This window comes from Anolis sagrei, chromosome 4 (genome assembly GCF_037176765.1).
Source record: "Anolis sagrei isolate rAnoSag1 chromosome 4, rAnoSag1.mat, whole genome shotgun sequence".
Taxonomy (NCBI): Eukaryota; Metazoa; Chordata; class Lepidosauria; order Squamata; family Dactyloidae; genus Anolis; species Anolis sagrei.
In genome coordinates, this window is record NC_090024.1 from 25,225,573 (window position 1) to 25,253,278 (window position 27,706).

Genomic DNA, 27,706 nt, shown 5'->3' on the forward strand with positions numbered 1-27,706 from the left:
GAAAGTTCTTATTTCTCACTGCACAAAGTATTTCTCTTTCCCTTTTCTATAGAAAATAAATATCTATCTTTTACTTCAAAGTAGCATGACCCCTTTTTAAAATAAAAAAAAATCACTAACTGCTGTAAATAAATCACTGAGTTCATTTGCTGAAAAGTCTAATTTATAATATGAAATAATTAGTATTAGTGTCATAACTTTAAGATCCTGAAGCCTCGACAGGCTTTCCTCAGGGGGAATAGAAATATGAACCATGGCAGTGAGTGAGCTTTGGGAATTCAGTAGCCATGATATTCAAATTCAGTAGGCATAATCTGTGCAACTCTGTTAGTTATACAACTTTCTTCCAGACTTTAAACTAGAGTTTACTACCTTGGACAAAGCCAAACATCATCTTCCTTTATATTTGTTGCATTCATTGGCAAGTTTATCGACAATTTATAGTTAACATTATCAATCATTCTTGTTGCATAATTTTAACGATAGTGTCCAGGAGCCAAGTTAAACCACTTCCTTTGTCACATTTGTCACATGAGCATTGAAACATTTGGAATTGTCTGATTCTGGGAATCTGGAGTAAAATGAAAATCTGTATTTGTTTTAGAGGCTCAGTACTTTTATCAGCTTAGCAGTGATGAGATCAGTCTAAGAGACAACCCTTCTGTAATAGTACTGTACATTATAATTCATAAAACATAGGGTGGGAAAACCACTGTGCCATGGGGACTGGGACTTCTATTCCCCTTCTTCTCTAGTATGGGATTGGAAGTAATTTCCCCATGTCTCTGATCTGTAATCCAGATAACTAACTCAATAAGCTTTCTCAACTCATGACTGTTTTAAGCCTCAAGAGTATGGGGACTAATCTCTGTAGTATTTGTCTATTTATGTACATAATTGGGAGGGGAGGGTGAGGAACATTTTAACTGTCTTTTCCATCTAGTCATTTCAGTGCCATTAAAAGTATGACCTGATTGCCCTAATTTGGTACTTTCCTCCATGCCATGTTTAATATGTTTCATGTTTAATATGATTTTAATGGTTTTAATGTATAGTTACATGTCATTATTTTAGATATTATGCTTTGTTTTGTATGTATGTTGGCATTGAATCTTGCCATTACTTGAGTCCCCCCAGGGGTGAGAAAAGTGGTATATAAATGCAATAAATAAATAAATAAATAAATAAATAACACAACACAGCAACACACAGTTTAGACACCTAATCTATAACATGTAGATTACAACATATAGATTAGGTTTAGTCTTCCTCCCCCACTTCATGTACTCGAAACCTGTCTTTGCCTAAATAACAGCATTATTGGAAAGACCACAAGCATTATCAGCTGTAATCCCTTGCCATACAAAAATCAAAGCACTCCCACCCAGACTACATTTGTTGTTGTTCATTCGTTCAGTCGTCTCCGACTCTTCGTGACCTCATGGACCAGCCCACGCTAGAGCTCCCTGTCGGCCGTCACCACCCCCAGCTCCTTCAAGGTCAGTCCAGTCGCTTCAAGGATGCCATCCATCCATCTTGCCCTTGGTCGGCCCCTCTTCCTTTTGCCTTCCACTTTCCCCAGCATAATTGTCTTCTCTAGGCTTTGCTGTCTCCTCATGATGTGGCCAAAGTACTTCAACTTTGTCTCTAGTATCCTTCCCTCCAATGAGCAGTCGGGCTTTATTTCCTGGAGGATGGACTGGTTGGATCTTCTCGCTGTCCAAGGCACTCTCAGAACTTTCCTCCAACACTATAGTTCAAAAGCAAGACTACATTTAAAAACCTCTAAAAAGGAATCTCCACCATACTCTGGGGAAGCCACTATCAAACAGCTCATACTACCAGGAAGTTTTTTGGTGACATATTTCTGGAATAAAGAGACCATAAACAAAGTTACCCATATTTCAGTCTATATCTCTGTATGGTCTCTTTATTCCACAGGGTTGTCACCAAAGAACTGCCTGGTAGGCCATCTAGAAAATGGTTGGCCTGGAAGCACCCTAGATTTTGAAAAGGGTTCCTCTCAGCTGCTCGGGTATTTTCACCAAAGAGAAGCTGTGGAAGAAGTCTAGATATTGATCAATTGCTACAGCAGCTCATGCACTAGGTGACTGCATGAAAACTGAAGACTATCTAGATAGATCTGAAAGATTCATATTGTAATGTGTTGTCAAAGGGCTTTTTGTCTAAACCAGGGGAACATTTTGACAGGGGAATGACCAGAAGCACCAAGAAACAAGATCAAATGATGTGTTATGAATCAACACAAATCATAATCCTGGATGGGAGCCCCCGGTGGCACAGTTGGTTAAACCCCTGTGCCAGCAGGACTGAAGACCGACAGCTCACAGGTTCGAATCCAGGGAGAGGCGGATGAGCTCCCTCTATCAGCTCCAGCTCCTCATGCAGGGACATGAGAGAAGCCTCCCATAAGGATGATAAAAACATCAAATCATCCAGGCATCCCCTGGGCAACGTCCTTGCAGACGGCCAATTCTCTCACACCAGAAGCGACTTGCAGTTTCTCAAGTTGCTCCTGACATGACAAAAAAAAATATATCCTGGATGAGCACTCAGTTGATTGCAATTTAAGCCATGGCTTGGGAAGGAAGAAGACATTTAATGAGAGAATAGGGATCCCTAGACTTTATTTAAAAGTCTGAAAGAGAGAATAAAATGTGGCCTCACCAGTGTATGTGTATTTGGAGATTGCAGGGGAATATCACCTTAGCCTCAGGATTATCTTGAACCGGCACCTTCAATTAAGTGGACTTTCCTAGAATTTCAGATGTTTATAGAATTCTAGACAACATGCAAATATTCAGAAACTTTCCTTCCATACCACTAATCTTGAAATTGCTGCTGAGAAAGTGAAATCTAATTCCAAATCTGAGTATTTCTGTTTTGCCTATTTTAATAGGCAGTAACATCCAAGAAAGCCAGCATTTGTAGTAGTTTGTGTGCGTTCAGATTTGAAGAAAGGAATAGCACATCCTGTATAAATTTTGTGCAGAAAACCCTATGCCAGGGTCATCATACATTAGAATCAGCCTGAAGACATATAATAATGTCCTTTTCCCAAATTTATGTTGGATCCAAGCAAAATGTCGGTTTTAGAAGAACAGCGACTGCCAGGAGTTACATTAAACATAACATCACCTAATAGTCCTGTAATTTTATTCATGTGAGGGAATGCTATACATTTAGAATATCATCTGGAGTATGTATGCAAAATAATCAAGAAACCTATATTCATGCTTTAGGAGCCATAACCTTACTATTGTAAACATGAAGCTGGAGCAGTCAGTGACCAGGCATTTCAGTTCAGAATATTACAATATCTGTGATTTGTCTCTATTTGGCATTGAGGTACCATCTGCTTCAAAATTTTTGGACAAAAGGAATATTTTTTGGGTCTGTATAACACCATATTACCTCATCTTGGTGAATAATTCCCACTAAGAATGCTGATAATATTGTGTTCTAAACTGCCACCTAATATGCAGTCCTGTTTTATCTTCAGCAACTGTTGAAGGCAGAAGTTGAAATGTTTTTCTCTTGATATTTATATATACCATAGTTGTATTTGTTAATCACTTCGGTATATACACACAATGCCCTTCCCATAACATCACACAGAAAATGAATATCCTATGTAAACGAATGGCACATAAACCTCAACAGAGCTTCCCAACAGGTTAAATTTCTTCTCAGGCTTTGATTTCAAAGTTTATGCATCAGGTAATGGTTATGCCAGGATCCAAGGAACCAAGATTCCCCCTCCCCCCCCCCAAGAAATATGGTGTTTATTTGTTTTTGTTTTTCTTTAAACATCTTCTTTATAGCAATGCAAACTGCAAGCATTGAGTACATGCATTTTCTTTAACCATCTTCTATATAGCAATACCAACTGAAAAGAGCTTATAATTACAAAAAAGAGAAATGTAAACAAAACTAGAGCAAGCCCTTTTTGTGAGCTGAATCCATCCTTGCTGTTTAATACTTTGCTATTTTTAACAATAAAATGTGCATAGCAATTTCTATTTGCATCTATTATTGTAACATTGTTGTAATCCATATACTTGCTACATTTTCTTTTTGAACTCATCAAAGAACTTGTTGTCTTGCCTTAGAAGTAAACAAAATATTTTATTGTTTGAGTTTTGTTGTTGTCGTCATTCAAAAAAGATCTATTTAGATACACTAAAAACACAATTTATTACCTTGTACTATTTGTAGAATCAATGCATGCTGGTAAATATTGGGTAGGTGAAGCCTCTGCAATTCACTTTTGCTTATCATTAATTCAGAAACATTCTCTACATGAGTAACTGTTATAACAACTGTTGTACCAATAGGTATGAAAACCCTAGAATACTTAAATAGAACTTGATTCCCCTGTGTGTATTCATTTGTAGGATTATTAAGGAATTATTACAAGAAGGAAGCAAGCCAGTATAGAAGCAGGACTATTGGCTTTGGTCGCAGTGCCTATCACATCCTATGGTGTGCATCCCTTCTTCCAATTATAAACTGTGCTTTCCTTTTTCCAGTAATAAACTTGTCCCATGCTATTGATGGGGAAACATGTTAGTAGTCACAGATCATGCCATGTTCCCATAACTTACAATTGGGATAGTCTGCTTTGGTGTGGATATGAAGATATTGAATCAACACCAAGGGATGGGATTTACCTCTTCTCTCCTCTCTCTATCGACAGGGCTGTAATGTTTGGATTTAAAGTTTTGTTGGATTTTTAAAAAAGAATTAAACCTAGGTGATATGGCTAAAGCAGGAGGAGTGAGGAAAGGTGGGGTTGCAAGGTTATGTCACATTGGGAGTGGGTTCATGGATCACCAAATCACCACATTTGTGCAAATGCAGAGAAGTGTGATGGCAAGTGTGTGATACCAGCACATTGCTGCTGTCAGTGATCACATAACTGCTGTGGGATAAATCTTCCTGCAATAAAATAGTCATTGGAATATTATGATTCACTTTTCAAAAGCTCTCCTTCTGAAATTACAATAATTTACAGTATTAGTCTGTTAGGAGGTAGTAGATTACATCTCCTCAAACCTGCTGTAAAGAGAACTCATCAAGAGTTTCATTTAATGCATCTTATTCCTGCTGAAGGAATGGCATGACCAATTACAGTGTATTCTGTTTCATTGTTTATACTAGAGTACTGTGGGAAAGCCAGCTTTCAAAGTGCATATTTAAACTACATACATTTGCTCATAAAAAGCTAAAAACATAGGTTGAGGTTCAATCTTACTGTATGCTAATATAATGTATAATATAATATAATATAATTGCATTTGCTATTTGTTACAGAAATGACAGAATATAAAGTAATCCAAGCAGTGCTTGAAAGGAAGTTAGAAGTAAAGTTGGTTAACAAGTTCCTCAAATTTTATATGAGTAATTTACTGTGTCATTAAGGAATTGCAGGAAAGGAGATTTGGTTAGACCACATCTGGAATATTGTGTCCAATTCTGGGCACCACAATTCAAGAGAGATATTGACAAGCTGGAATGTGTCCAGAGGAGGGCGACTAAAATGATCAAGGGTCTGGAGAACAAGCCCTATGAGGAGTGGCTTAGGGAACTGGGCATGTTTAGCCTGAAGAAGAGAAGGCTGAGAGGAGATATGATAGCCATGTATAAATATGTGAGAGGAAGCCACAGGGAGGAGGGAGCAAGCTTGTTTTCTGCTTCCTTGGAGACTAGGACGCGGAACATTGGCTTCAAACTACAAGAGAGGAGATTCCATCTGAACATTAGGAAGAACTTCCTGACTGTGAGAGCCGTTCAGCAGTGGAACTCTCTGCCCCGGAGTGTGGTGGAGGCTCCTTCTTTGGAAGCTTTTAAGCAGAGGCTGGATGGCCATTTGTCAGGGGTGATTTGAATGCAATATTCCTGCTTCTTGGCAGGGGGTTGGACTGGATGGCCCATGAGGTCTCTTCCAACTCTTTGATTCTATGATTCTATGATTCTATGATCTGAACATTAGGAAGAACTTCCTGACCGTGAGAGCTGTTCAGCAGTGGAACTCTCTGCCCCGAGGTGTGGTGGAGGCTCCTTCTTTGAAGGCTTTTCAACAGAGGCTGCATGGCCATCTGTCAGGAGTACTTTCAATGCCATTTTCCTGCTTCTTGGCAGGGGGTTGGATGGCCCATGAGGTCTCTATGATTCTATGTCTTCATTACCATCATACTGTCATCTGCAATTTTGTCAAGTGTTTCAGATATATGTATTTACAGGCCTCATGTTGTTATTGAGATAGCAATGGACTATTATAATATGATCACAGTCACTCATTACTATTCAGCAATATAATCAGTCAGGAAGGGGAAAAGAACAGCAAGGGGAGCATAGCTAGGCCAAAATGCCAGCATCTTATATAAGCAGATAAATGCAGGACAAAAACTATATATCTATCAGCAATGATGGGTGGAAGGATAAATGCTACTTGAATGGCTTCTGTAATAATTTCTGGGGGAAGTGGGTTTACAGATCCTTGGTAAATTGCAAGTGTACATCATGAGAGGGAAAGTCTACTCAGCAGTAAGTCCCCTTCACTGCATAGGAATCACATGAGGATGAGGGTGTTTAAAAATGCTCCAATCCAGTGATGGTATGATGTTTCCTCATCACTGAATTGGTTGTCTACAGTAAATATCGGATGTATTCACTAAGTCCCTATCCCTAACCCCCAACTCAAAACATCAAAGGCAAATACATGGGAGCAAATACAAGGTACTCAAGTGAAGTCTCTATATCTTTATTGTCTTTCTCTGAATTTTCTACATGAAATACAGAATAAATAAAAAAAGGTGTTTGGATAAGGGTCATTGCTCGCTTTGACAGCCATCTGCGATTTTTCAACTATGTGTGAGATGAATACACTTTGTGCTCCAAAGTCATTGTGTTTGAAGTTTCAAAAGGTTTAAAATTGTATATGATAATATGCATGCTTCAAATATGTACATAATTCTGAGCTTAAAATGTCACAAAATAACTGACTTTTAAAGCCAAATTCTAATCCTTTTCCAAACTTGCAGAATGCAAATTTCAGTGCATTCTGATGGTATCATTAGAAGTGCACTGGAGCAGTTTTTATAAATATCATATTTAACCCATACCCACACTTAAACAGTCATGTCGTCCACAACCCCGAAAACTTACCTACATAAGGTTTCTGGTTCAAACTTCGTACATTACAGGCAGTCCCCAGGTTACAAAAATCTGACTTACAAATGACTCATAGTTAAGAACAGCAGGAAGTGACACAGCAGGAAGTGAGATAAATCTACCCCTTATATTGGGAAATTATCTCCTGAAAGAGTTAACCTTGGGTGTCTCCACAGAAGCTTTATCACCAATTCTTGTTTCCACAACAAGCCATTTTTTTCCAAATCCAGTGATCACAGGGACAGAAAGTGAGATAAAATCTTCTGAACAGTTGCACAGACAGCAAAACAAACACGATACTGATGTTGACTGTACCCTATTCAAAACTTGTATATATTTTTGGCTGGAGTTACATTTAAGAATGTACCTGTTAAGGTTTACATACAAATTCAACTTAAGAACAAACCAACATAACCTATCTGGTTCATAACTTGGGGACTGTCTGTACTCTTCACCTGACTCACATCAGAAGCGACTTACTGTTTCTCAAGTTGCTCCTGATACAAAAAATCTTTTGACCCACCAAGTACCATTGTGATTCAAGTAATTTCCCACACTACTCATCAAATATTCTTGTCAACATCAATAATATTTATTATTGCCTGGTGCAGAATGCAGACTTTAGTAATGTCTAGTTTCTTCTTCTACCTTGAAGTCAGCATAATGAATCCAGAGACTAATGCATCTGTCTCATCAATGAGCCACATAAAATAGGCATCTTCTTCCTTCCTTCTTTGATAGATGGGAATAAAGATTGAGGACCGATTACATTGGGATATAATCAGTTTATATCAGTATGCATCCCATACTTTTTAAGGACTAGATGCATATTGTATTCAGATGAGATGAGTACTTCACACCCAATTCCAACAATTCTTCTGATTTGAAAATATTGTGACTCATCACGCCATGGACAGCTGGTTCCTCCCAATCCATTCAAATGCCTCCCTACATCATGTTCTCATGAGATCTCATGAGATTTTAGCAGACAGAAGACCAATCACACATAAAAATAGCTCCTCAGCAGTGTATATAATTGTAGTAAATCAAAAAGAATGATAAGAATCCAATGTGCAATTACTCCATTTCTGCAATATTTTGTAGACAGATTCCATGCTGGTTTGGTCTTGGGTTAGGCCATTTTGGTTTGGCCCTGAATGGTTGATCTATGTAGATCTGACCTCAGTTTCAAATCAAGACAATATAGCATAATGGTTTCAGCCTTGACCATGGAAGCCAACTGGATGACCTTGGACACGTCACTTTCTCTCAGTCTTAAGAGGAAGACAAAGAGAAACTTTCCCTAAACAGAAAGCCTCATGATTGGTTTGCCTTAGAGTTACTGAAAGTCAGAAGTGACTTGAAAATACAAAACAATAACAAGTTTCGAACCATGTTGAATGAGTTGTTAACATAGCAGGAGTATAACCCTAATAAGGCAGGATTGCCTGTCCTGTGGAAATGTGTTACTCTGTTCATATGAACAGAATTACAACCCCTTTACAAACTTCAACTTACAGGGGTAGAAAAAACTTTAAAACTCTCTTTCTTGATTATTTTTTTTAAAACAACATTGCATGAGCAGGGTAATCCTGGGACAGAAGTCTTGCTTTAGAGTGCTGACAGGAATTTAAGCTGCCAGTAAAGGCAGTGAACACCAACCTGGATGTCTAAGCAATACTAAGGCACGTGTCTTGTTTGAGGCAGCAGTTGATTAGCAGAAATGTTATTGTGTATACATATAAGGGATGCAGAAAAATGATAATTACAAAAAAAAAAGAGTATAATATTTTCTTGCTTCAATGATATTACAGTTTCCATGTTCTGTAGAAAAATGAACTTTATAATATCAACCTAATAAAAATGTATTAAAATAAGGTTTAATGGACTGGTAACAAGTGACAAAAGGAAATAATATATCAAGAGAAAGTGAATAACAAGATAAATTATATTTTTAGATTTTTTTGATTAGCAATATGATATTAATATATCGTTTTAAACCAACGCTGTGGCAATATCTAAAAATATATCCAATTGTCCAGGTTTTTTAAAAAAACAACAATAAAACAATGAATTCTGCCTTTTGTAAAATTATTAATTATTTTTCTTTAAATCTATGTACAAATTATAGTAAAAGCAAAACCAATATCAATGTGTTAAAATGCAAAAGTCCAGTTAAAAGTCAAAAGTGATGTGTGAACAGCCACAATGGAAAGTCCTGCCCTCAGTTTTGTTATTTCAAAACATGCCACTCTTTCAGATAAAAAGATACAGAAATAGTATGGACATGTTAAAGACTATATGATATGGATTATAATGAGAAAGCAATGACATATTTTCAAATTTCAACCCCTGTAATTTGTTTCATGTTAGTTAATGGGGTTTTTGCAAAAAATTACCAAGTGTAAATGATGGTCATTCTACTTGTTACTCCAGTAATTTGAGTACATACAACAATTCAGGTTCTATTTTTGCTGTGTAAAAATGGATAGACTAAATTTCTATTTAAACCAACTTTTTAGAGGTAGAATTCTTCTACTTTCTTTCATGCTGATATTAAGAGAACATGTATTTTATTTCAGAATTCATCAAAGAGAGATATTTAGCAATTTATATGAATGTATTCTTTCATGTTCAGATTTTCATAGATTAGAGCAGGGGTCCTCAAACTATGGCCCGGGGGCTGGATACAGCCCTCCAAGGTCATTTACCTGGCCCTTGCTCAGAGTCAACCTAAGTCTGAAATGACTTGAAAGCACACAACAACAACAACAACAACAACAACAACAACAACAATCCTATCTCATCAGCCAAAAGTAGGCCCACACTTCCCATTGAAATACTAATAAGATTATATTTGTTAAAATTGTTCTTCATTATAATTATTGTATTGTTTTTAAGTGTTTTTGAACTACAAATAAGATATGTGCAGTGTGCATAGGAATTTCTTCTTCTTTTTTTTTTCAAATTATAATCTGGCCCTCCAACAATTTGAGGGACTGTAACCTGGCCCTCTGTTTAAAAAGTTTGAGGACCCCTGGATTAGAGGATTGTGAAGTGTCCTAGAGGCCCTGACATTTTTAATGAAGAAAAAAGAATAAATATGGTTTCAGCAAAATAATAGCCTAAACAGGAATTTTAATTATTTGTCAAAGAGTCTGAGAAAGCTGCCAGAAATGATGAACCTTCAGTTTAAAATCTGTGACCTGTAACAAATTGTTTCAGCAGGATGAAAACATGGATGGATACAATTATGTTTCAAGAATTATGCCGTAATGGCAACTTCTTTCATTATATGTATGTGTGATAAGTAACCTTTTCTAGGCATTTTAAAATCAGTTTAGGGTATTTTTAGACATGGGTGACATTGTTAGTGTAATTTTTCATATTGCATCCCATTCTGTTATTATCCCCATGAGGCTTTTTTCAAGCTAGGTAACAGGAAACATAATGCAAATTTAATGAGTAAAGCCCTCTCCCCCATTTTATTGCATTTTAAAGGCTAGGGAATCACATAATAAAAAACTTTTTTTAAAAAAGTGGGTTTTCAAGCTCCAAAATACCTATATAAAGTAGTTGTAGGTCATCCCAAAGCATTTTCTTGGTGATGAAAAACAGTACTATAAATTAATGGCTCTCCACCTTTAGCCTTGCTAACATTTTGGACAATGTGGCTAGTAATCAGGGATTCTGGGAGTCAACTTTCAGGACATCTAGAGAGCCAAAGGATGAAAACTACTCTTATAAGGATTAATTGCTTTAATTTCATGTTATGCTCTTTTAATAGAAGCGGGCATTTCTTTTACTACAATGGTATCATATTGAGAAATATGTTCATGGTATTCATTTTAAATCACATACATTCATAATTAATTTCTGTTACTCCTTGGGTAGAGGAATTAATCAGCTGTTCGCACATTCTACTTTTTTAACAGATGTATTCAACAAAATGGTTTTATTTATAATAAGGGGCTTTGCCACTAAGGTCCTACGAATTAGTCCTTGTACAAGTAGCTGCTTTCTCTTTGAGAAGGTCAGGGCAAAGTTCTGTGGTGCAGTTTAGAAGTACTGCAGTGCAGAGCAGTTGTTAAATCAATGTTCGTTCCCAGAGTTCATTATAAAAACTTGAAGTCTCTTTATAGCAATTCCAGTCAGCATCTTGTGTAATTAATTATACTGCACTTTGACTTTGTTCAGGACAAGGTAAAATAATATTTAGTCTTCTGGCCAATTGTTCCTTCATGAATAAAACAGATGGTAGAGTTTTCATGAGATGTTTAACATACAATTGATGTTATATTAAGATGGATCCATGAACTCTTTTTTAAAAAGCATATGGTGATTTTTTTTTTCTCCCAAATCATATTTTCCCCCTTGTCTTGACCTCATCCGGTGTTTAATTTCTATCATCCATAATTTAATTTATCATTGTCTACTATGGGTGGAAACCAATTAAATTCTTCAGGACATAGTAGTAAAACAAGGAGTGTAATAACTATTCCCATATATCCTCAGTATCTGCTTTTAGGACACATTTTGTGAGTTAGCATGGAGGAGAAGGCTTTGCTGTGAAAGCAGACTTCTGTTTGAACAGTATTGATTCTGCTCTATATCATGTATTTTTATACACATGTTTATGGCAATTTGATTTTTGTTACTTTTAGTTTTATGAAAACTAAACATGCTACAAGTAGCAGTTTTCTGGGACTCTCCCATTCATTCTGAAGAGAGAATTTCATCACAAGGAGATCAACATCATGATAAAAAATATTTAGAATGATAAATAATAATTATTAAAAATCATGCAAGCAAAAAAGAGAATTGTTTAGAAGTTTTGATATTCACACTCTCAGTTGCTGAACTCACATTGTAGGTGTGTACAACTCTGTTAGCCAGGGCAGATTTCTTTCTGACTTCATTTCAAAGGTGGATCTTTCCACCAAACCAATCCTGCTATATAGAAGTTGGATAACATTGCCGAATAAAATGGTGTGTGCTGTAGTGAGAGATGTGGAATATCAGGATGAGACGTTTAACACATTTAACATGCACAGAAAGCAGATCTTAGGTTCAACATCTTTAGGTAAAAATAAAGGTTTTCACCTGACATTAAGTCCAGTCATGTCCGACTCTGGGGGTTAGTGCTCATCTCCATTTCTAAGCCGAAGAGCCAGAATTGTCTATAGCCATCCCCAAGGTCATGTGGCCAGTATGACTGCATGGAGCACTGATACCTTCCCGCCAGCACAGTTCCTATTTATCTACTCACATTTGTATGTTTTTGAACTGCTAGGTTTGCAGAAGCCGGGGCTGATAGCAGAAGCTTTATTTAAACTAGATGCAAGCATCCCAAATAAACCATCTTCTGAAACTGTGATGACACAATGGATTGGTTGGTACTATAAGTTGGTGCCCCCAGATCCATAATAGGGGAAAATGCTCTGGAATATTGCATGTGTTACATACAGTTGTTGCAATTACAGCAATTCATGCCACAAGTAAGGCCAACTCTTACCATGCTTTTATGGCACTTTAAAAATGTTACCCCCCCCCTTTAAAAAAGCCTTTTATGTATTTTGACAAATAATTTTTCAAGATGAATGGAAATATTATGTAGCACGTCACATATTTATTCTGCATATCAGATGGACTTACAAAAGAAGAAACTTTAAAAAAAAGCCATCCTGATCAGCTCTAATCCTCTTTCCTTTGTTTAATACTGTAAAGGGAAAGAGAGTCATATCTTACCCAGCACATAATCATCATCATCATCATCATCGTCATCATCATCATCGTCATCATCATCATCATCATCATCATCATCTTTATTTGTACCCCGCCACCATCTCCCCAATGGGGACTTGGAGCTCACCACAAAGGATTGTTTTCCTCCTCCTTAGCTATAGTCGACTCAAAGATTTTGAACACTGTGCATTAGACTAAGCAGAAGGGAGAACTACCATCATCCATAATTTAATTACCATTGCCTACTATGAGTGGAAACCATTTAACTTTTCAGGACATAGTAGTAAAACAAGGAGTGCAATAACTATTTCCATATATCCTCAGTATCTGCTCCAGAAATTTGTGGTCCTGTAGGACACTACCATCATTGTTCTTATGCATTCCCTACGCTTGGCACTGTGAGCTGAGAGGGAATAACAAGAGTACTGTGAGGGTCTTTGTGTTGGTCAGGTAATAATCATAAACATCATGTTATTAGTGTATTCTCCTGCAAAGCAAATGTTTAACATATAGGTCTGAAATGGATATAAAGAAGCTAGTGCCAATTGCTCAAAAATAAAACATATATTATGATTCTAGTCATAACAGAAAGACAAGTCTTCAATCTACAATGTATTTTTAAAGGAATTGTCAGCGCTCATGTGTCTTTTTATTTATTCAAAGGTACCTCATAGCCTTTATGTAAAAGGCTATCATCAGGTCAGTTTGGCAGTGAGTGGTGACAAGTCAACATGTAGTTTTCTTTTGCTGACACTCATCAATTATATCTTCTGTTCGTCTTCTATATATAAATATATATTTGGTCTACTTTCAAATGAACTGTGCATTGTGATGCAATGGTTAACCTCATGTTAATAAATTAGTTAGTTGCCACTTGCCAAATAATGTATCTTTAATGTGATGAACAAAGTGGAATTTTATCTGATGAAATTGAGCAGAGAAAAACACAATTCCAAAGAAAAAAGTTAGCATCCAGTGCTACTATGTGTCCCACAGGTTCTTCTTCCACTTTGACCCAAACTGCCTCCACTGGTGAGTTAGAGGAGGATATTGCGGCAACTGCTGGTGACATTTCTGTTGCTAGCACATCTGCTGATGTTACTGTATCCAGTGTTACTACTGTCACCAACCATAGAGTTTCCGAAGAACAGCGAGGGCAAGCTGTGAATCTCAGGAAATCAGATCTGGAATTCGCCACTTCAAAGGAATCGCTCTCCCTTCAATCAGCAAATACCCAAAGTACCAGAAGACGACCACGAAATGCTGAGCAGATAGAAAGAACTAAAGAGCTTGCAGTTGTTACTCATAGAGGTATTGGACCTTATTTTACTTGTGCCCATTTAGTCTGCAGCCATAGATGTGTCATCTACAGTATTTCTTTTTCTTTCCTGATTCCATCAATGAAAGTGTAGGAAAGGGCTATGTAAGAAAGGAAAATGGAAAATGATGTACTCAGCTATCAGGATCTGGAAAATGGAGGGGATGGAAGGTTTATCATTAAAAGTGATTGGATATTAATTGAAATTTGACAATCCAGTGTGGCCCCTTCCTGCTCACTTAAATAAGCAAATACTATTTTGCAACGAGTACAGATATAGTACCTTTAAACATAATTCATGGCTTCTGCATTGAATTCAAATGAAACTGTTTCCATTCATGTGGCATTCTTTTCTCATATTTTTCTTTTGTATTATTTGTCATGGGGATAAGTCCTGTCTTTGTGGTTGCCTTTAAGCCACCATCTTTAATATTTGCAAAATACTAGACAAATCGGAATATGACCAGAAAACACAACCGTCCCTAGCTCATTGTATAGGCAAGGAGCCAAGCTAAACTGGCTGTCATATCTCTATATGGCTGCACAGTAGGAGAACTGACTTTTATCAACAGCATTTAAAATAGTTGATAAATAAGTGTATGCAGATGCACTTTAAAATTTTAATAATTTTGTATGATTGATACAAAATTATAAAATTCAGTTTTGTGGAAATATCTTTTGTCCTATTTCATATGGCTCTTTTAGCATTGACTATTGGCCAACTTCCAACTAGAGAAAGGGAACAAAATATTATTCCAAATATTATCTTGAAAAGTAATAAATATTTACTATAGCAGTTTGTTTCACCTTGAAATTTATAATCTGAAATGCAATTTCAGGTATATAATTTTCAAAAAAAAGTAACACAGAAAATACTTAAATCTTCATTGCATCAAATGGAGTTCACTTTGATGAAGACTAGGTTTTAAAAAGGAGTAGTCCCATAATGTAAACTTAGAAACCCCTGAAGTTTTGGATAACAAATGTTAATTAATGCTATTCTGTTTTTGACATATTATATTAATGTAGAGTTTCTTGCTTATTTGTTATGTGAATTGTACCCCTGACCCTTCCAATACATTCTTACTGAGATTCAAGGCAGTTAAATGCAGTAATAATGAAAACAGAAATCCTAAAATGAAATCACTAACAGAGATAAAAACAGTATAGTTTTAAAGGTTTATCTTTTTAAAAGAAAATGCTAAGTTTTAAAGGAGATACACGCACACATAAACCTTGCTGGTACTGAAATTATGTCATATTAGGTGTCATGGAGTCGTGTGAGAAATCACATCTGAGTCGTTAATACATTCAACCATATATTTTATGAAGGTTGAAAAATTAAAAATCAACTGTAATGCAGTTAACAAGTTATGCCTGTTCAAAGTGAGATTGTTATGAGATCATCTTTGAACACTGAGCCTAGTCATACATGGAGGTGACACATCACTTCAGGGCATTATTTTGCCCATAAAATATGTTTATTTTTGTAAAAAGAAAAAAATCTGCAGGTATTAAACTGTGGCTTCTTGGCACCTCTCCAGAAATTTGGTTGAGATAGTGCTATGTATTTGGATCTTTGCTTCATCTATTCAGTCGATATTCATTTTAGCAATCATACTTACATATAGTTCAGCAGGGTTTATTTCTAGTAAAAACATATAGGATTGCATTGTTAAAGTATCCAACAACATATTGAGAATGGGAAGTGTGATTTAACAACATAGACATGAACTGAAGTACAATATTAATTTATTAAGCAGTGGGTTGAGCATGGAAATGGATGTATCGAGAAAGAGGAAGAGAGAGACCTCTGTAACCATGAATTTTCTATCCACAGATCCAGCCATCCACAGTTTAAAAATGCTTTTAAAAATCCAAAAAACAAACACTGATTTTGCCATTTTAAATTAGGATGGCATGCTCTATGCCTTTGAATATAATGGGAGTTGAGTATTCACAGATTTTAGTGTCCATGGGCACTCTTGAATCAAACCCCAGTAAATATCATGGGGTTATATTTTGACTAAAACATCTAGACCTATATATGAGTATATATATACTCATATATACATTGTTTCAGTGCCACATGCTTTGCCTAAGGGTGTTTCCAGACAGATTTTAAAGGGGGGATTAAAGAAAACCTGAGACCTCAGAGCAGTTCTGGACTTTCTTCCCCCACCGTTCTCACAGCCTTTCCATGTCTTGGGATCAAATGAAGGGCAGATGGGGGGACATCTGCCAGAAGTTTTTTGAAAAACAAAATCATTCAATTATGTGCTGATGCTCATATACCAACATACAAATATCTCAATGTAAAAAACATAAAGGTTCCCATGTGCACATATAAGCATCAATGCATAACAGTGGGAATTTTAAAAATCCGCCAAATTTCTATCTTTTCCCAATTGTTTATTTACAATCTATTTAATATTAGAAAGTTTAAAACAAAAACTTTCAGATGCATGTAATGGCTCTCCGCTTTTCCTCTCTTTAAACCAACTGGAAATCAGCTGTGTCTCTGTGGGAGCCCGAACAGCTGATCAGCTGTTTTGGGCTTTTTCAAACCAGCACAGGTGGGAAGCAATCTCCACGGGGTGTAAAGAGGGAAATCCTGAACTTGACATGACTGCAGGCCCACATGGTCATGGGAAAATCCACTTTTTTTGTCAAGAGCCTTTTTGAAATGAATTTTCCCTCCTTTGCTGCAATTGAGCGAGCAATCCAAGCATCATCTGACCCCCCCTCCCTTTAACCCATTATCTCCCAGAGTATAGCTACTGTGTGGAAGGGCCCTAAGAGAGAATGAAAGATCTGTTTATTTCAGTTGGCTATATCAGTGGTTTCTTGGTGAGAAAGTATCATAATATTTTGTCGAAGGCTTTCATGGCCGGAATCACTGGGTTGTTGTAGGTTTTTTGGGCTATATGGCCATGTTCTAGAGGCATTCCCTCCTGACGTTTCGTCTGCATCTATAGCAAGCATCCTCAGAGGTAGTGAGGATCCTCTGAGGATGCTTGCCATACAGATGAAACGTCAGGAGAGAATGCCTCTAGAACATGGCCATATAGCCTGAAAAAACCTACAACAACCCTATCATAATATTGGGCCAAGTTAACACAGAATAAACTGCTGAAAGAAAATAGGGGAAATAACATTCTCTTTTCTTCTTTTGGTTACTCTTCACATTTTTTCTTCTTTCTTCCTATTTTATTTTGCTTCATTTGCTCACAATGCCATTCAATTCATGTAAGATGTATTGTATCATGTTATTGGTGATAAAATTGTATGGGTCTTGAGTTATCAACAGATTATAACAACAGAGCCTAAATTATTTCAGTGTTTTAGTACACTGTTTAGAATAACATAGAAAAATAGAGATGGTTTTCAACTGTTGCAAAACTCAGTACAAGGAAATTTCAGTTCTGTCTTCCTTTATTTTACCTGCTTGACTTTGTGGTTATTTAACAGGTTGCTGCTGTTAATGTTTATCTTTACTTTTTCTGACTTATGGTGATCCTAGAGCAAACCTATTATTATTATTTTTTCTTGACAAGATCTGTTCAGAGGGATTTATCATTGTTCTTGCCCTGAGACTGAGGAAATGTAACGTGTCAAAGATCACCCAGTGGGTTTCCATATCTGAGAGTAGATTTGAATCCTGGTCTCCAAGAATCATTGTCTAACACTCAACTCACACTGTGTCATTTAGCATTTTAAGAAAAAATAATGATAGAGCTAGGATTTTGTGTGTGATTTTTTAAAATAAAAAGAGAGAGAATGTGTGTGTGTGTGTGTGTATGAGAGAGAGGGGGAATTGGTTTTCCTTTTCTCTGATTAGACTTAAGAATCATTGGACTTGGGTTTTCATAACTGGTAGAATCCTTTTAAGTTTGATTGTGGTCTTATGTAATGGTCATCTCAGAAACACATCACAATGTTGCCATGTAAGAGTATTCAATGCTAATTAATTGGTTTGTTTAATGGATGTCGATATTATAGGATAATCTTACTAATTCTCTTACACATTGATGGATTTAATTTTTGTAATTGGTGGACTTATTTACTAGTCTTAACTGTTGTTAAGACAGAATGCCATAATCAGTTCTAAGTCAGAAGACATGAATTGAAAGTGATTTTATTCATGCTTACTTCTTACTTTTAATCGTTATTAAAAGTTGCAAATTGAATTAGTACATTTGTAGCTTCCTTCAACAAGATATTTTGTGAACAACTTAAAATTAGAAATAATCTGATAGGAAGAAATAAGGCACAACTAAACATTATATTAAAGCATATTTTAGTAGTACAGCATGAAATGCTGCCAATCCAAACTTCTTTTTCTTTCATGTCAAGAGCGACTTGAAATACTACAAGTCACTTCTCGAGTGAGATAATTGGCCGTCTGCAAGGACTTTGCCCAGGGGATGCCTGGGTGTTTTACCATCCTATGGGAGGCTTCTTTCATGTCCCTGCATGAGAAGATGGACCTGACAGACAGGAGCTCACCCTTCTCCCCAGATTCAAACTGCTGACCTCTTGGTCAACAGTCCTGCTGGCACAGGGTTTAACCCATTGCACCACTGGGGGCTCCTCACTCCAAAAGTAGCAATTGCCTTCCTGATATCTGAAGCTGCAGAGCTTTCCCACTTATATGATCCTTATTTAATTTCCCGGCCTTTCTCAGAGGAGGAAGATGAAAGAGGAGGAGGCAGGAGCAGCATGGTGCTGTGGAGCTCACTATCAGTCATGGAGCTCCAAGAGTTCTGCAGAGTAGCAATTATTCCAAAGATGAAACAGTCCAATTTTTGGTCACATGCTTTACTTAGGCGATCACTTGTTGTCCAAGTAGGATTGTCCTCAAAGGCGGTGAGTCCGTAGGTGATTGTGGAGCCCTATTCTTGATCTGCATGTTCTCCTGCAGTAAAGGCATTGGTTTCCAGATGGCACTATCCACATACTTTCAAGATAAAATGTGCATGCAGTCTCAACAAACCATATTTACCTCTTTTATTTTAAGAAGCATAACCTCAACTCACAATTTAATAAATATTTTATTTTGAATATACAAGAATCAAGGCTTCTATACACCCAAGTTTGAGGTTATTTATTTGTATCAGCCCTGTATCTTTGAAAGCATTACAATGTAAATGGGTCATATATATTTATCAAAGACATGTCAGTACAGCCACTTGCAATAATAATAATAATAATAATAATAATAATAATAATTTCATTTTAACCCACCCTCTCTTTTTGTATTGCAAGAAGATGTACTGAAATTGTACAAATCTACTTCATCCCAGAATAGATCTCATTTTACAGAGTCATAGAGTAGTCAATTGAATTTGCTGTTATTACCATATATTTAGTCAAGAAAATATTTCTAGCATGGCCTCTTCAGTTTGTGTATCGTTTCAAAGCTTCAAATAAGGACTTTCCCGATTTACTGGTAATCGTGTGTTTTTTTCTTGATAATACTTTGCATCACATATCTAGGTTTTTTTTGAAAAAATACTTTGTTGCCATATTTTACTATTCTACTTGATTCCTGCTATTATTTACTTGTTTTGTTATCAGTTGATAAGTTTCTTAATTAGTTGATAAAAAGCGGGGAAGGGATCTTATTCAAAGCTGTGTTTGTGTGATTGCAATAAAGGGATTGAGGGTCAAAATTTTTTTTTTTTTTTACTATATGTGTGGGAGGATACTGGACAATCCACTTAATGTGTCTAGAGATAGTAATCCATGCTTTAGTTTAGTTGCAACTGACTTAAAGACAAAAAAGTATGTGAAAAAATAAGAACAGCTTTTTTGAAGTAATCAAATTAATTTAAGACCATTTGTGTTTGCATTAAAATCTTTGTATAATTGATAACAATTATATACTCTGATGCCAATTCTATTTATTAGAGAGTTTTATCTTCTATAATGGATGTAGGTCAATCAGGGGTGATTTTGATTATACCTTTAAACTTTTCTTTCTTGCACCTTCTTAAAATGTTCTCAGCCTCATATTATGCAACCTCAAAGGATCTTGGCAATTGTAACAAAAATGCTGGCAAAAGTGTTAAATTATTCATTTTAAATTAAGATTAGGACAATACCCCAAGTTACGAACAAGGTTTGTTCTTAAGTTGAATTTGTACTTAAGTCAGACCAAGTACATTTTTATGTTTTAGCTTTGGATAGCATACAGAAGAGTTAACACCCCTTTTGAGTTTGTTTTGCAATCTGTTCTGAATATTTCACCTCACTTTCTGTCTCTGTGACAACTGGATTTAGAAAAATATGGCCTATTATGGAATCAAGGATTGATGATAAAGCTTCAATTGAGAGGTCTTTTCCCATGATAGCTCTTCCAGGACTTAATTTACCTTCCTAGAGGTAGATTCCTCTCACTTCCTGTTGTCCTTAACTATGAGTCAGATGTTTTTAACTTGGGTACTTCCTTTATCCTTAATTTTGAGATGGTGTGTATGTTATGCATATGATTTGATAACATTTTCATAGTATTTATATTAAGCTATATCAAAGTAATAATAAAGTAAAATTAATAATATTTATGGTAACTTTTAGCTTTTTTACTAGACAAAGCAATGGGTTGCACCATTAAAATACATTCTGTTGACAGTGCCCAAATGAATACTATTCTTTTCAATATCATTTTGTCCTCCATATAAGTTATTTAGTAGGCAAAACAGTAAATTGTTTTCTTACAATTCTGAAGCAACTCATTTGTGTTTCTTTCACTCAAACAAATATCAAGAGAGATAAATTAAGTTGTATATATAGCACATGCCATATCATCAAGTTTTGTTAATTGGCAACTTTAGGGTCAGACATTGTTCTTAATATTTATTTTCTGGCAAACATTTTATTCTAATTAAAATGAAAACAACATAATGTACTAGAATATTTATAATGTAAATGTGGCTTTGTACAAGTGTGCACTACTTGATATAGTTTAATCCACCGAGACGAAGATAAATGTTTCTATATTCAGCTCAGTGTATGAATGTTTTATATGAGTTTATTGTCCTAGAACTGACTGATGAGCATTCACCTATGTATACCTTACTTATTTATAGATTTCTCTTCCTATGCAATCTAGCTAAGTCCAACCCATACTGTTCGTATACTGATTTGTGTAGTTTTTTTAAAAATAGCAAAACTGCATAGACGTAATTGGTAAAAGATAAATTCATATATTAAAATAGCATCTCTCAAGAGATGCATTTTTATTTTTCCACAAATAAAATGAAGCTCTGAGGCTAATTAAAAACTTACTGAAAAAGTGTTTCAGTAAATAATCCAGAGGCAATCTAGAAGAATAGATGTATTTGAGGAACGGTAAGACTTGATACAATAAAGCAGACACCAATATGGAAGGTGCTACCCATTTCTTTTGATGCCCAGCTCTGGTCTGACTCATCACCTAAGTTCTGTCCTGTCATTTTAAACAAAATATTTTTTCTAGGATTTTTATGTCATGTCAACGTCTTCAGTTGTTTCATAATTCCAACAGCCTAATTTTTTTCAATTGGGTTTTTTTCTTATTTGTGATAAAGAACTTTGGTGACAGTGGGTTTTGGTGGGAATCCAATTTATCTATCAAAAGTGATTTGTAGAGATCTGATCATACATGGTGCAGAGTTTCCAGTAAAACGTTATTTATTTATTTACATCATAGAGTATACCATAATGATCTCAGGGTGGTGCATAGAAAATTCAGTTTAATCCATTTATGCAATATAAAATAGTAAAAAGTAAGTGAAATAGACTAAAAGCATATTTAAAATAGGCATGTTAAAACAAGGCAACTACAACAAATTAAAATGGTTCTGTCTCCCCAAAAATATTTAAGTTGATTATGAAATATTATGCCATTCTTCCTTTTACTTGTGCTGTATCAGGTCGACTTTGATTACTGGTGCCTGTAAATTGGTTGTTAACAGACAGATTGTGTGCAGTTGGGATTATATGGCTTTGATATGTACCTTGGCAGCCTGTTCGTGAAGGCCAAGGCTCTGGAATGACCAAGGCTCTGGAATATAACCTGTGTTATATTAATTATTTGGTTTATTTATTATGTACATTTGTCATCAAATGGCTGTCATTTTTTGTTGTGACTCCCCAGAGGGGAGACGGGACAGGATACAAAAAACGTTGTTGGGACCCAGAGGATGGGGAGGAAATCTACCATTGAGCTGATATGGATTTTTTCACTGCTCAAGCCCTGGGAATTGGGTGGGAGTGCCCTGGGTTTATCTTCCAGTGTATGGCTGTCCAGGGAATCAAGCCAATTGTTGGACTACCCACAGACTTAGGCGTTTTACCTAAAGGAAGGCTTAGGAAATTGTCAAAGGTTCTCACCTGGCCTAGACTGGATATACATCTAACATCCACATCAGTTTTGAAGGCCTCATGAATGAAGCCAGTTGGGAACAACACAGGACTAAGTTTCAGGAGTTGGGTGGGTGAAATACTCTGAGAGCTGCCTGGGAAGTAGAAAGCATGGCCAAGCCCTGGCCCAGAGAGAGATGGTGAGGTAGATGCTTCCTGCTCCTTTAGCCAAAGAGACCTGAAGACCTTGTAGCCCTTCTATAGCTAAGTGGCACTCTTCCTCCAGCTCCAGTTGCCACAGAGCCTCAAGGCCGCCACCAGAGTAAGCCTCTTTGCTCCCTACCTCCTTGTCTGGCCTCTGGGCCTTTTCACACAGTTGGGTTTATGTGCAGAATTCTAACACACCATCAAATGTAATGCATACCTCAATTTTGGTGATGTAATTTAGCCAAAAAAAGGTGAACATTTGACTCAAATAAATATGGTATTATGGTATTTTTCTTTACCATTTAAAAATCAAATATGCAAACACTCAGAACTGCACAATTCCTCAAATGGTTCTGTTTATCATAGCATGAAGTTTCAGTTCTAGCTTTTAAACCTAAAAAGGAATTTTCCATATTCCAATAGACATGAATGAGAGAATACTGATATAGCACTTAGTACAAAATTATTTTAATATTTCATCATTTGCTTGCAGATGCATCATTTATGTGCTATAAGAACATATACAGTCACTGAGGTCACATATGGCCCACCACAGATGCTGAAATACACTTTCCATAAACCTTGACAGTTAGACATGCTGGGTAGAACTGATGATATCTGAAGTGCAATAAAGTCTGGAATGGTACATGTTTCCTTTTCATTTGTTCCATTGGGTAACATTAATTTTTATGTGAGAGATTTGATGAAAAATCCACACATTAACTCATTCGATAATAAGCCTCCATGTTCTGAGTGACACTAATTTTTATGCAAGTAGTCATCAGATTGCATTCTTAAGTAAATTCTTGGATTTTCAGTTGAAGTAAATTGGATTTAAAACTGTTCAACTTTGACAGGATCACTCTATCTCTTTTGGATTCATCATCCCATATTTGTATACATGTAGTGAAAATCTAATGGCCCATATATAAGTACAAAGTGTCAGAAGATGTAGGATGAATGCATACAAGAAATATTGAGGGGGTTAAACGCTAAGGGGGGGGGGAGAACAACAAGAAATCAACACAAAATGTTGAGTGTCAAGGAGATGTGTAAACTGGGAGGGGATGTGTGTATATATGTGCCTATATATATATATATATATATATATATATATATATATATATGACAATGAAGAAAAGAATACAGTTAGAATTTGTTCATTGACATGAAAGATCAATTAAAACAATACACAATGTATGTAATTTTTAGATTTGAAAGTTCTCTTAGGCTTAATTATTGTGATTGTGGGGAGGATTAAATCATAGACAGATTTTAAAACTTCTTCTCTGCTCTCCACACAAGGGCAGAATCTTCAAGTGGAACTCATCCAGTTTTACTCTTTTTCTTTTAGCCATGCATGTGTGTATGCTTAAGGATTTAATGGATCAACTTTGACCCTGTAAAACTTTTTTGTTATTTTATTTTATCTTAATGTTCATTTCTTTTCATTGACGTGCTCCCAGGGACAAATATTAACAGAACACCCATAGAAATTAGTAGAAATCCCAAGGTTTTAGTATATCTTTGGCTAGGCATGCATAAGTATGTACATCATGTTTTGGTGGTAGAAGGGCAAATATTTAGGGGGAAAATGAGCTAGATAAAGCATCCCCAACACACAATATGTGCTCAATTAAGACTAAGCTTGTTTATGTAATGTGGGTTGCTCACACACATTTTGAAAAAAAGAAAGAAAAATATCTATAATACTCCCAAGTAGGGTGGATAGTTGTGGTGAGAACTCTGAATAGATTAACTCTACATGCTACCATAGAAGAACCTTCCATATTGTTTTTGGGATTGCTTTGCCTCCTGTTTTGTTTCTAGCATTTTATATTTCTCATTTCTTTCTCCATGACTTCTGTTATTTCTGTATTCTATATACTAACTTCCATAGCTACAAAAAGAATAACAACACCACCAGCAACAATAGTAGGGGAGGTCAGAGTTGTAGTTGGTAGGTTATGTATTTTATCAAAATTTATAATAAATATAGATTGAAAGCAGTGCTTCTGAATTAGTTTTAAAATAAACATGCAGGAGAGGATGTCACATTGAGCAGGTTCCAGCAGTGGATTTTTGTGGGTAAAACAATGGAATCAGGATCAGGCACTGTTGTCTTCCAACTGCAAGCCCCTCTATGCCCCCCCCCCACACACACACAAAAAAAGACCTGCACAGGAGCATAGGAAAATCTGTTGGAAATTGTTTCTGGTCTATTTAAGGATAAAGGAACTGGTGTTGCAGTGCAACTACAATTTTGGATGAAGGTCAGTTGGATCTACCTTCTGTTGACTAATTCATCTTGCAATATTTGGGTTTTCAGGGTTTGTAACATGGTCATCAAAATAGTCATACAAATGGGATGGATCGAGACTTAGACATACTTAGAGCAGAATTACTGAAATACATGGGACTTGAGTTAGTAGTTATTGATAGACAAATCATTCAATTTAAATTCCATTGATTTTGCCATATTTAATCTATTATAACAGTGATTCAATTTCCATTTAGTTAAATGTTGTTTAGAGAAGACTACCCAAAACATTAACTCAGAATGATTGTTAGTTCCTAATTCAGTGACAGAAAGTTGGGACTGAAGCCTTCGCAGCATTTCAAGAAATGAAAACACAAAACTGGACTGGTCAGACTGCCTCCTTAGTGTATCCGTATATGATATCTCCTTTGGCCAAATGTGCAAGGAGGCAGTAGCCTGCAGTCTAGGTACACTACACATTAGATAAAGTGCAACCATTTAAAGCTATAAATCTATTTCATCATGTCAAAAATCAACTATGCCTGTTCTTGTGATTAAGCATGTTATGACAGCCTTTACAGCATTACATATATTAAATTGCTATACAGATTGGTTGCCAGTGAGTAATTGAGCCATCTCAAATGATCTGATTTTGTCAATATTTTAATGATGCTGTGATATTTTTTCCTTACCATAATGAAAGTGCAGGTTACTCTAAATGATATCAAGGTAACAGCTAAGTAAAGGAGAGAGGAAAAGAGGGGGAAAGCTCAACTATAATGCTGTACTCCATTTTGACAGTGCTTTATTTAAACAATTATTGGACAATATTTTAGTAGACAATCAGGTACATTTCCATATGTCCTTATGGGTTGAAATTTGAGCCCACATGAAACTGTGCTACCATATAGAATGGATCCCAATTTGGATTTTTAAAATATAATAACTCAAAGAAAATGTCACAGCAGAAGTTTAAAAAATTGGGACAAAAACTATTGTCCCCATTAAAAAGGGAAATAAATGAGAATATTTTTTTAAAAAAAGCTTTTGGAAACACTGTTGTGTCTCTTTATTGAATTTTCAAGTTTCTAGGATTCTTAACAAAATGGCACAAAATCAGTTGAGGCAAATGGAAACCAGAATGTTTACAACTGTATTGAACTTTGCATAAAAGGCACCACACTTTCATTACAGGAAAAGATATTATTTGTTTGTTCTCTTTCCTGTTTATCTTTTTTTATTTTAATATTTGCCTTTTGTGTAAAAACAACAACACTCCTCTGATACTTTTTTCCTGGTTTTGTGGGAACACAATACTGTTGGCAAGGAACTTATATTAAGTTACTCCGCCATGATAAAAAGAATTGTCAATTGAAATGAACTCTTGCTAGACTGTATTATCTGATATGTGTTTTTGTTTGTTTTCTTAACTAGTGAAAAAGGCCATAGATTTTAAATCTAGAGGATTTAAATTGTTTCCAGGGAAAGACAACAGCAACAAGTTTTCTATCTGTGAGTGTACTCCTTTTTGTTACTTTTTTCTAGTGCAAGAGTGAAGTTTGTGCTGTCTGTGTTGTTGTGTGTGTGTGTGTTTTCAATATTGTTCACATTATCTAAGCATTTAACTGTATTGAATATTACTTCTACAATCTGCATGGTGAATGTCAAAGTGTTGTTGTGCTCTGAAGAGTGACTTTGTACAAAACTGGCATCACTGGAATATCTTTTCCCTAATATTCCACATTATTTAGATAGTTAATGCTCCACATTTAAATTCATAAGCTTTACAAATAAGAAATGCTTATCATTTTCCCCTAAAGGTTGGCTTTTACTAGAAGTTATATTAATTTGAGCACTGATGCAAAGCAATGCCTAAACATTTCTGCTTGGAAGCAAATTCTTCTGATTTTGAAAGGGCTTCTTTTTTAATTTCTTTAGCATTCCTTCCAGGGTTGATTAAAAAGGTTTATTACATCAGTGCATTACAAGAGCATGACCTCCCACTTGTATGATACACAGACAGAGAGAGAGAGAGAGAGAGAGAGAGAAAAGAGGGATGCTCAGAGACAGATAGAAACTGCATTTAATAATCCTTCACCAAAAGTTGAAGAAATCCTATTTGATGAAATCTGACTTTATTTTCCAGTTTCCCAATTGATTAGGAAGATGTTTGTAAAACTCCTTGATAAGACAGCCAGAAAGAGTCATTGGCATCATTTTTTAGAATCAAAAACTGTTCAAGAAAATCCAAAGAACAAATTCATCCTTGTTTCTAAGATCAAGAGAGGCATTCTGGTTATGTGGTTATTTGTTTCAAGCCTAGTCTTTTAAATGCATTTTCAAAGAAAAAAATGTAGTTGAAATTAATTTTCTTCACAGATTCCTTAGAAATACGTTAATTGATTCTATTTTTATTTAACATTTCCAAAGGGCCTTTGCACAACGAAATGCCAAAGACATTTATAAGCCTTGAAACAAACAAGCAATCATAAAAAAGCAGAAAAAAACTACAATTGAATTAAAATACATTCCTTGTTTTACCTTTGTTACTATAGTTGTGGAATACAGAGTCTTCAATCCCAATTTAGAAATGAAATTTACCCAAGTGAAGATCCCTGAGAATGCTTTTCAGG

The 27,706-nt window shown here is 35.8% G+C and overlaps 1 protein-coding gene across 8 annotated transcripts in view; it reads left to right on the forward strand.

Annotated features, from left to right (window-relative positions):
* The window catches only part of CSMD3 (CUB and Sushi multiple domains 3), a 661,396-nt gene that overhangs the window by 319,626 nt on the left and 314,064 nt on the right, over window positions 1-27,706 (forward strand). For 3 of the 8 annotated variants that reach the window (XM_060775796.2, XM_060775789.2, XM_060775791.2), the window contains exons 7-8: window positions 13,939-14,253; window positions 26,508-26,585. The exons of 2 other annotated variants lie outside the window; for them this stretch is intronic. In XM_060775796.2, coding sequence (XP_060631779.2) covers window positions 13,939-14,253; window positions 26,508-26,585 — 393 coding nt within the window. The remainder of the gene's footprint in view (window positions 1-13,938; window positions 14,254-26,507; window positions 26,586-27,706) is intronic. 3 more of the 8 variants (XM_060775793.2, XM_060775794.2, XM_060775792.2) reach the window with 2 other exon arrangements.